The following is an 11960-nucleotide window of genomic DNA, read 5'->3' on the forward strand; positions in this document are numbered from 1 at the left end:
CGTTGTGACTACTGGGATGCTTATTCATGGACTAATAACCACACAAAGAATTAAAAATCAAAAAGCAAGAGTTACTATGCTCAATTTTTGAAGCACAGGTGAAAGCTGAGTCCTCTGTTTATTGAAGAGTGAGAACTTCTAAAACTACTGAATAGCTATTTGTGATCATCTTATAACTATCCTACAATGGGAGTCATTACCATTTTGTGCAAAAATACCTTTTCTCCTTCCAATAAGTGAGACCAAACTTTTAATTCTGTACATTGGGAATGCCAGTATTCTTTGTGTGCCATTATTCAGGATGTAAATATAATTTATTAATTGTTTTTTTATCTTCTCGGGACAATTTCACCTTTGATAATCTCCTTTGGATCTTGTGGTCCTAGGAGAATATTGTACTCATTCATCCCTTGGAGGTCCAAGACCTGCAAACAACAAGTCAGTGTATTCCCTTGCTTAGAAAGGGTAGCTTAGGATATAGGGGTGGAAAGGGATCTCATTATTGCTCACTCTGTCATTAAAGCATAAAGCTATAATAGTTCTTAGAGATGATCCACCCAGTTCCATCACTGTGTAGAAAAACAGGGGAAGTGCCTTTCCCAAAGACACATTGTGCAGAGGTAACAAAGCTGGTGCAGGGACTCATCTTTAGAGATGGTAAGAATGGGGTTTTATTTCTTCATTTCCTATAGTTGCCATTTGATATTTTTTTCATGTAGGTGTTAATAATCAAACTTGAATCAAAATCGGTAAGGCACTGGACAGGTAAAACATGCATACAGTTGTTAGTATAAATTGATTTCACATTAAGAAAGAAAATGCAAAGTCTTGAAAGTATTGAAGTAAGTACACAAATTCTGAGCATCCTTTTCGTAAAGCATTCTCTTGTGAGAGGAAACTAAAAGGGAACTACAAGTAACAATTACATTTATATCCCAAAAGAATAAAAATTTATACCCAAATAGTGTGACTATTACCTAACTCAATGCACCTGAAGTTGGAAGAGCAGAGTTTTCTGTTGGGAGTGGAGTGGGTGGAATAACCAGGAAAAAAATCCCTTATTTCATTAATTTCCTAGGATGTACCACAAAATATTTCAAAAATCTTCCTAAAAAGAAAAATATATAGTGGAGTACTCACTCATTTGAAAACTTCAGAATTATGTAAGTTCTCCTTAAGTTGGAGCATAAGTGTTTCTGCGTTTCCTTCTTATAATTGATCCTGACCCTACAATATATATTCACTACTCTTTCCTGCTAGAGGAGAACTCTGCACATGGGGTAAATAACAACTAGTGTGCATAAAAGTCTTGATGCTAACTAATAAAGTACATTGTTAACACTAAAAAAACCCTCCCTGTCACTAGAGCACAGAGGTTTCAACACTATAAGCTATGTCCCAGTGAATCCATAATTGCTTAGTGCCTGCTTGTTCCATACACCAATCAATTAGATCAATGATCACATAAAACTCAATGACAGTTTCAACTTATCAGATAATCTCTGACAATTTTTAAAAATACACTGAATGGGTTTATGTTTCTGAATATCTTTGTATATCTTTGGCTAAATATAGCAGTTTAACATCAAAATATAAATTTAACTATCAGTATTTTTAAATGTTAACAAAATATGGAATTATATTCCAATGGGTTATTATTGACAATGTTTTTACAAGTAATTAATTGTTGTTTGTTCTTTTTTTCTGTCATAATAGCAATAAGGCCTTTACCAATCAGGGAACATAGCTTTCATACTGTCACTTTCCTTTTTCCTTGTTTTATATATCCTGTTTGCTGAAGGAAATTACATGGAGCAATTATTCCATTGTGACTGAGTTTGTCCTAGAAGGATTAACACACCAGCCAGAACTCCAGCTGCCCCTCTTCTTCCTGTTTCTGGGAATCTACGTGGTCACTATAGTGGGAAACCTGGGCATGATTCTCCTAATCACTTTCAATGCCAAGCTCCAATCTCCCATGTACTTCTTTCTGGGTAATTTGTCATTCATCGATCTCTTTTACTCAACAGTTGTTACCCCCAAACTCCTGGGAAACTTTGTATTGGAGCAAAATGTTATTTCCTACCCTGGATGTATCACACAGCTTTTCTTCTTCTGTGTTTTTGCTATTGGAGAGTGTTTTATGCTGTCAGCAATGGCATATGATAGATATGTGGCTATCTGTAATCCTCTGTTGTACAGTGTTACCATGTCCCAAAAGGTGTGCAATGTGTTGGTGACTGGGGTCTATACCATGGCACTACTTGGAGCTTTTGCCCACACACTCTCTATGGTCAGGATATCCTTCTGTGGGGACAATGTTGTTCATCATTATTTCTGTGATATAGTTCCTCTTCTCAAGCTCTCCTGTTCTAGCACCAATCTAAATGAGCTTATGATACTACTTGTAGGTGGATTTGATATGCTGTCAACCACTGGGACCATCATTGTCTCTTATGCTTTCATTATTGCCAACGTTCTTCGAATTCCCTCAGCTGAAGGTAGGTCCAAAGCCTTTGGTACCTGTGGCTCTCATTTTACAGCTGTTGGGATCTTTTATGGCTCCATCGTGTTTATGTATTTTAAGCCCTCCTCCAGCAGCAGCATGACGCAGGAGAAGGTGGCCTCTGTGTTCTATACCACGGTGGTCCCCATGGTGAATCCCTTGATCTATAGCTTGAGAAATAAGGATGTAAAGAATGTGCTGAGAAAAGTCCTGGGGATGAGGTAAGGTCACCTCAGGGTAAGAGTCAATCACTGAAAGTCATGGCAACAGTGTTCTGATTTCTTTTTAAAACCCACTTCTCTTTCTAAAAGGTAACAATACATTCTGATTTGCTCTAACAATATTAACCCTTCTATGGAAGCTTGGGTAAACATATGGATACATACATAACACACACACACACATCCCTTTAGCAAGCTTTTACATGTTATTACTCAATAGGTCACTGGTGAAGTTTAAAGAGGTTCATTTCAAAAATTCTTTTGAGCTTAATTTTCATGGTCTTCCTTCCTTAATGAGAATATTCCAGATAGAATATTTTCCTTTAGATGAAGCAAATTAACATTCACCTCCTTCTGCCTAATATAACTAGCTACAGAACATTCAGTATATTTAACACTCAGTAAGTTCCTTAAGACTAGACTGTGACAAAAACCAATAATCTTAACCCTTGGTCATGGGGGGCTGCAAAATGTAATTGGACAAATGACTAATTGATGATCCTTTCATAGGTCCACCTTTTTTTGTTCTGCCATATATCTTTCTCTTAAAACCATACCTTTCTAAAATTAATGAACATTCACAAAATGAATTTAATAATCATTAACAGCAAAGTATCTAGTACAATGTAGGCCAATGAAGCTAGTTGTTGAAAAGGTATTTTAACCTAACAAAATTTACAGGCAACTGATAATTCTATCACTTCATAAGTAATAGCTTTCCTTAGAAATATGCAGGCACCGGTCATGGACATGACCCTAAGACACAGCTCTAAGTGATTCTCCTCTGCACACTGTCTCATCCTGTTCCTTTCCACAGAACATTTCCCAAGAAATTCTCTCCTCAAGCACACTGGCCAGAGTTGTGATTGCCCCGGGTTCTTTTCTTAAACTCTGACGTGGACATCAGTTGTCTCCTGTTATTTCACTTTCTATTTGCCTTCTCATGGGCAGAGTGGATGGTGATATTTTCTACTAAAAATTGCTCATAGTTATTTTCTTTTCATTGTTATTCCAAAGTTGCCATTTTACTAATTTAAGGAGGTAGAGCGAGTTTCAAATTGGACAGCATACTGCCTCCCCAGGTGGTTTAAATAGCACCTGATTACCAAGTAAAAGTCATTCTACTCTCCCAGCAAGTGCAGGCACAGATACACATGTTCACAAAGTGTCAGATCTCCTTTGAGAATTCAGTTTCTCACATCTCCATTATGAAAGAGACAATAGCAAAAGCTACATGAATAATAGCTCAAGTGACAATGATCAATAATGTACATTTCACATTTTGCATAGAAATGGCGAGATCAGATGACAGTATCTGAAATTCCATTCATTCATTTTTTTGTCCCATTATTATGGAATTTACTATCTTAGAGGTCTAATAAATCAATAATTTTGTTATACACCAAGCAGATATGTTAGAATTAGACTTGATTAAGGATAAGTTAGCGAATTTAGATAAATAACTATACAAAAGGGGGATATTTATGCTAATACCTTAAATATGTGTATGAAATAACCAAAGAAGGATGTCAACAGAAACCAAAAACAGACAGTTGTAACCCTATTTTAAAGTAAAATTTTAAGTTTTTAACAGTATTTCATGGAAGTTCTCATCTCCCATATTGAAGCAATATAATACAAATGAAATTATAACTGGGATTAAAAATTTTTAATTCACTTTAAATCTTGTTATAAATGAAAATGAATTTGGCCAGGAGTGATTACAAAGTCCTATGTATTACTTGATCTACACAAAGGAAAAATGTGTAACACACACACACACACACACACAAGCAATTCCATATTCTTAAAGAAATTAGATACTAAATAAAATGACTAGAATGTTTATTTTCCTGTTGAGGAAGAACAGGGAGAAATATTCAAAACTTGGAATAATTCCTGCTACGAAAGCTCCAATTTCTTTAAAAACCACAGATAGGAAAATCTAATTTTAGAAGAAGACCTTCCTGTCTAAAGATTGATTTCTTCCAGGAATGATTTACAGAAAAGTCAGTGGTCATAGTGAAAATGTATTCAAGATGTATGTGCATTTCCAGACTCCATTGTCAAAAAAAGGGAAACTCCAAGGCGTGTGCTTTTTCTGTGAAGAGACTTGCAGAATAACACCTCTGTCTGCTCATCCCACTCAATCTCATTATTCCCTGTGAAACCAAGAGTAACTACTTAAAAACTGTTTTTGCCAGAAGGAAATAACAAGTCCAGCTATGTTCCTTCTCAATTTTCTTATAACTGTTTTTGTAACTATTTCATGACCTTCAACCGATGTACGTGTTTAAAGTGTACAATGAGATTATCACTGACATTCATATCTATCCACTCATGAAACCATTCCCACAAGCAATAAATTTACCCATCACTCTTAAATGTTTCCACATGTTCCTTGATTATCTCTTCCTATAGTATCATGCCTTTTTGTCACTATAGATTAGTTTTTGTTTTTAAGACTGTGTAAATGAAATCATAGAGTAAGTACTCCTTTATATGGGCTTATTTTTCTAAGTGTAATTATTTTGAGTTTCATCAGTGTCTTTGTGTGCACCACTGAGTCACTCCTTCCCATTGTTGAAGTGGTATTTCATTGTATAGATATACTGTAATATGTTTAACTCTAACTCATGATGGACATTGGGTTATTTCTTATTGGTGGCCATCAAAAATAAAGATACTATGAGCATCTGTGTGCAAGACTATCTTGTGATCATATGCTTTCCTTTCACCTGAGTAAATCCACCATAGAGTAGAATGTCTGGGTAACAGTTAAGGCATAAATTCAGTTTTTGTAGTTTTTTTTTTTTTGTAAGGACCTGAAATATTGTTTTCCAAAATGACTGCATTATTTCACCTGTTGCATGGGGAGCACTGTGGTGTAAAACCCTAAGTATATCTTCTCTTGTTCCAGGGGCTTATTAGAAAGGGTTTTTTTTTTTAAAGATTTTATTTATTTATACAAGAGCTGGGGTACAGGCCAGATGCATGGGAAGGTGAGAGGATTCACCAGAGACAGAGTGGGGAACAGAACAGGCAGATTGATGAAATACACTGCTGAGAGGAGCAGCAGGCGCGACAGGAGAGGTCGGCCACGCCATGTGGGATTCTCGCCTGCCGGCCGGGATTAAACCCACACTGTAGAGGCTACAGACAGCTGCACAGCACAGCGCTCAATTGCCTGCGCCACCAGGGGAGGCCTGGAAAAGGGTTTTAAATAACTGAATATTATAGACTCAGAAAATTCTCACAGCTGTGAAATGAGAGCCTTAAAATCACACAATGTTATATACCAAGTGCTACCTCAATTAAAAGTAAATTTCAAACGCTTTGGACCAGCCACCTGAGGATTGTACATAAACATGTTGTAGAAGATAAAGGCAAAACAATGATGACACTAGAGTAGCCACTAAGGTGTTAAATCCCACAGTAATGAATAATGCAAGAGGTGCATGTTAGTGCTAGAGAGATGTGGAAAGGAGAGATAGCCCTGAAGTGACAGCTGATGATGTGAGTTTGCAGAAGGAGAATTTTATCATTACATTAGTGTGGGTCAGGGCAGAGAGAAATACAGGATGAGGGCAATTAGCATGAGCAGTGAACAGACTCAAGAGGATGTGATCATCTTCTAAATAGCCAGCTATAGAGAGCAGCAGACAGATCATGATCGTATGCCACAGGTTCAGAAGGTAACCCTCAGACACCACAGACACAAAGGAAAAGAACTGTGTCAAGCAGTCTTCAGAATAAAGGACCAGATCCTTCCTGCCTAGGAATTTCAGCGCATTTGGGGGGCATGACAGGACTATCAAGGATGAATAAAGGACAAGCTGCTGAGAAAATAGTGCCTGGGGGAGTGAAGTGACATGCTGAATGCAATCCGGAGAATAAAGTCTGGGTCTCCACCACTCACCACAAAGATTCCCAGAAACAGGACTTCTCTTCCGAGAAGCTGGAGCTCTGGCTGCAGCGTTAAATGCAGGAGGACAAACTTAGCTGCTTTAGAATAATTTCCTGTGACCATTCTTTGACCATTTCCAAAGATATGTAAAAAAGAATTCTATTCAAGTAGATCTCCCCTCTGCTTTCAAACAAAACCAGGCCTGGAGAAGAATGGACCATAGGAACAAAAAGACAGATCATAGCTTCCTTAATTACCTCCTAAAGCAACTTAAATCTCCTCCAACTTGGTCCCAGAAACACTATCACCCAAAGTGCTCCTAGCTTGACTAATAAATCTTCACCTCCTGAATTTGGCAGAAAATCAAAGTCCCTTTTATGGTGAGAATAGCTAACAATTTGTTAAAAGTTACATAGAAAAAAAGATTTATGAAGGGTCTAATCACTTCATTTTCCATTTCTCACATTGCAAGGATGCAGGCGTCTCCCACATCATCTGCAAACCAGAAGGTTTGCCGAGGGTGCTGACAATGACCCCTTATTTCCAGGGGTGTGCTGGTATAAGGCATCCAATCATCATTCTATGAAGAAAAATGTTTAAACTTTCTATGTGATTATATAATTTTATATGCACACAACATTTTGTCATTTATTTAGAATGTAGGCTATTACAAAAAAATACTTTTCCTTCCCTTATAATTAAAAAGCATCTATAGAATATTCCTCCAAGGTAAATGTGTAGCTGTTATTAATTATATTAAATTGTGACATAATATTCAGTAATTTACCTATACCATGATATATTTATACCTTATTAATAAGCATTAACTTTTCCTCTAGATATTTAGAAAATGCTACTATTAAATAAAATGTCATTTTAAGACATATGCACATACATACATTAGTGTTTCATCTCCATGGAATAATTTCCCAGGAGAGGTAGTTATAAATCATTTTTTTTTACATAAGTGGTACAATATGGATTTCCAAAAACATTCTAATAACATATGTTTCACACTGTAAAAATATTCATTTTTTGGTGGTAATATGTGAATGCCCTTTTTCTTGCACATCCACTATGTTATTATCTATTTTTGCATTTGTTTGGAACTACATGACAGTACTGTTATATTAATTTACCCTTTATTTTGTTCTTGTAATGAATATAAGCACATTTTATATATTATATACATGTATATATAAAACATATTTTTTGTTTTTTTATATGGTCTATAAATTGTCTATTTTGTTGTGTAGTATTTTATTTTTAAATTTTACATACTCTTTTTCAATCAAAGAAATTAATCTTCTGCCGTCCTCTGCATTGTAGTATTTTTTCCAACTCTACTCTTTATGTATTTATATTATATATAGTATCTTTGCTATACAGATTTCTAAATTTTTTCAGAACTAAATATATCTAGCTTTTAATTTATAGCTTCTAGATTTTGGTTTTGGTAAAAAGGGTGTCTATGAATAAAATATTAGTGAAGATTTGAAGAGAAAATGAATTCCAAGTATAGATTCATGGTGTGCATATGTGGCAAAGATTTATATGAGATACAGAATGAGAACATGATTATATATGCACAAATTATCATGTATCTTTTAGTACTCTGATGAAACCACCATTACAGCTCTCAACAGGATTTTTTGCAGTGTTAGAGTTTAACAAATTTTTAATGGATAACAAATCTTTCACCTTAAATACTGAAAAAGGAGACAATAAAAGCAAAGGAGCAGAAAAATGAAATAATGAGAGAAGAATAAAATATCAATTAATAAATCAGCAGAAAAAAATTAAAAAATGAAGGCCTTTTCTCCAAGGTGATCAATAAAATCTACAACTCTAATCACACTGATCAAAAAAGAGAGAAAACAAATTATCGTTATCAGGAATGGAGGAGGTGACATTTGCAAATTCTAAGCACATTTAATATGTGAATATTATGAAAAATTATGAAGCATGAAAGTATATGAATAACAAAAATCCAGAACGTCAATGAAATTGCTTAATACCTTAAAAGACAAGTTACCAAAGTTCATTCAAGATGGATAACAATGCTTTCTCTTTCTTTAAGAGAATTTGGAACAGAGAATCTTCAGACACAAAAAGTCCAGTTCAGTCCCAGGCTGTTTAATGGCAAATTCAATTGATCAAATAAGAAAGAAAAAAATTCCAACTCTCCCCAAGCTTGATTAAGAAAATTGAATAAGAAATAGTACTTTCTTAGTCAGACTATGAGTATAATTATTCATATATCAAAGACATCATAAGCTAACATAGCTATAAAGAAATATTCATCTTGAAAACATGAAAAATTCTAAACAAAACAGTAATATGTTAAAGAGCTGTGTCACATAAAACTGAGGTTTAGCCCAGAATTAAATATTAGTTTAACAGTTGATAATGAATAAATATAACTATACTTTAAAAAACTAAAATAATACTATTTTAGTGTTTTTAGTAAAAGCACTGACAAAATCCAGCATCATTTTCTGATAAAAATTCTTCACAAATCAAGAATAAAAAAGAAATTTCTTAACCTTGATAAAGAAAATATATGAAAAATCCACAGTAAACCATCAAACTTAATTTTGAAAAACTGAATGATTTCCTCTAAGATCAGCAACAAGACAACAATATCTGTTTTTATTACTTCTATTCAACATTTTACTGAGGGTCCAAGGCTTTGTGGTATGTCAAGGAAAATGATGGCATCAACATTGTAAATGAAAAATGAAACTGTAGAAAAATTCAATGAAATCTTCAAAACAGCTACCACAACCAATAAATGCATTTAGCAAGGTTGCTGAGTAAGATAGTAATACACAAAATCAATTGTTATGCCTACAATTTATACTTAGAAATATAAATTTAAAAGGAACTAATAAAACATCAAGAAACAAGGAAATACTTGAGAAGTCAGATAAAAGATGTGCTTTTTATTCTGAAAATTACAAAAGATTGCCAAGAAGATACTTAAATATAGGGCATGGTAAACCATGTCCTTGGGTTAGAAATATCAGTGTTGTTAAGATGGTAATTCTCCCTCAGTTGATCTTTATATTTGATATGATTAAAAAATTTATCATAAACTTTATGGGCGAAAAAACATGGTGGTAGGAGTTTTATGGGGACTACACCTGAGAGGAGAAATCAGACACTGTACAAAAATGAACGATGATATAAAATATATAAATATATTTTTAATAAAAACACACACAAAAGTGAAAGGACTAACATTACTTAATACTGAGATTCATAAAGTCCTGTAATAAACATAGCATGGTATTTACTATGGTATTTCATCAAGTAGAGTCTCTTTAACAAATGGTGCTAGGAAAAAGCAAATGGCCTCAATTCAAAGAAATGACTTTGTATTACTCTCTAACTCCATATACAAAAATAAATTCAAAATGGATTAAAGATTGAGATGTAAGATCCACAACAACAAATCATAGGAGAAAATATTGATAATTCAGTCCCTGGCATCAATGACACTGATGTCTTTGGAGACTATACTCCTATGAAGAAAAGCAAAAATACATGAGCCAGATTGCTTCAAATTAAAAAGATTTTACGCAGCAAAAGGAAATGTAAATGGATTTAAAAAACACCCCACTGAATGGAGAAAGTAGTCACACAATATATAACGGAGAAGGGGTTAATATCCAAGACATGCAAAAAAATTATTCAACCTAATAATAAAAAAACAAACAATTCAATTAATAAATGGGCAGCAGAGCTGAATAGACAATTCGTGGAAGAGGATATCCAGACAGTCAATAGACACATGAAAACCAGTGACTATAATTTTTAATAAGGGAGATGCAGGTCAAAACCATAAACAACATATCACAACACGAGAATGACACATATTAAAAAGATGCTCAACAATTGCTGAGCGTAAACAGATAAAGAAGAACCCTGTTTCACTGTTGGAGAAAATGTAAATTGGTACAACCATTTTGGAAAGTGATCTGTATTTACATTAAAAAACTAAAAATGCAAATAGCACATGACCAGTAATCCCACTCTTGGGCATCTATCCAAAGAACATGAAGCCATCCACTCAAAATATAATATGCCCTATAATATATATTGCAGCATTATTTATGATAGCTAGGACATGGAAACAACCTCAATGTCCAGTGATGGAAGATTGGATTAAGAAAAGGTGGTATAGGGCCCCCCTGGTGGTACAGCGGTTGAGCGCTGGGTTGCGAAGCTGCCCTCAGCCTCTGCAGCACTGGTTCGATCCCCAGCCACCAGGCGAGGGTCCCACATGGCGCGCAGACCTCTCCTGCCACCCGCGGCTCCCCTCAGCAGTGTATTTCGTCAGTCTGACTGTTCTGCTCTCTGCTCTGGCTCTGGTGAATTCTCTCACCGTCCTGCGCTTCTGACTGTACCTGGTGCTTGTATAAATAAATAAATAAACCTTAGAAAAAGAAAGAAAGAAAAGGTGGTATATCCACCTGACAGCATATATTTCAACCATAAGGAAAGATGAAATGTGGTCATTTACAAAAAAAGTAAAAGTATTTTGAGGAAATTATGTATAATGAAACAAGTCAGAATGGCAAACACAAATATTGGATGTTTATAACAACAAAATAGGGAGGGAGGAAGAAATGTTTTGAAAAGATGAATCAGTAAAAACTCTTAACTTCTGTACTCTCAAATACTGGAAAAAGCAAACAATAATACATTGACTGGGATTCAGCTAAAATTGTTGGAGCTTTGGTGCTGATGACATCAAGGTTTTATTAAATGTAAAGAAATTAATTTCAAGGTTAGTATGGGGCTTTTAATGTGCTTGTGTTGTTATTTATCATGCAACACAGGGCAAAAGGTGTATGTCAGAGGGGAGCTCGTATCCCTGAGACTTCAAGTAAAAGAGAACTTCCAACTTATTCTATAGTTCTGTGAACCAAATGAGTGAGTACTCTGTATTTTTATATAGAAGAGAACTGTGACTACCTCATAGGAAATCACAGAAACAACAAGGAAAGCAAAAGAAGATTCCTTTTGTTCCATGTACTGTATACCCACAAACAATATAAAACCCCTTTCTTCCAGCCTCAGTTATATTGAATTGATACACACCCACACACCCACCCACCCACACACAGGTCAACTATAATTTTATTACAATTTGAACCTGTATTCTTCCTACTAATTCTATTTCACAATAATTATTTTAGAAAAAAGATGCTTAGAATTTGTGTACTTCAATGCTTTCAAGACTGCATTTTCTTTCTTGTAATGTGAGATAAGTTCACACTAACAGCTATATGGCAGGCAGTACCTGTCCAGTGCCTTA

At 34.9% G+C, this 11960-nt stretch overlaps 1 protein-coding gene across 1 annotated transcript; it reads left to right on the forward strand.

The window, feature by feature from the left end:
- Nucleotides 1-818: 818 nt before the first annotated feature.
- On the forward strand, nt 819-2731 carry LOC119242110 (olfactory receptor 151-like). Its single transcript, XM_037507890.1, has 2 exons — nt 819-842; nt 1802-2731. The coding sequence occupies exons 1-2, from the start codon at nt 819-821 to the stop codon at nt 2729-2731; spliced, it is 954 nt and encodes a 317-aa protein (XP_037363787.1).
- The last annotated feature ends 9229 nt before the right edge of the window (nt 2732-11960 follow it).

Source organism: Talpa occidentalis, unplaced genomic scaffold (assembly GCF_014898055.3).
Source record: "Talpa occidentalis isolate TD23 unplaced genomic scaffold, MPIMG_talOcc4v2.1 talOcc4.12, whole genome shotgun sequence".
NCBI lineage: Eukaryota > Metazoa > Chordata > Mammalia > Eulipotyphla > Talpidae > Talpa > Talpa occidentalis.

Excerpts from the sequence above, each read along its gene's own strand:
- LOC119242110 (XM_037507890.1), top strand. The coding sequence starts at position 819 with ATGCAAAGTCTTGAAAGTATTGAA. Across the intron at positions 843-1,801 it reads AAAGTCTTGAAAGTATTGAA|GAAATTACATGGAGCAATTA; the intron begins GTAAGTACACAA and ends TGTTTGCTGAAG.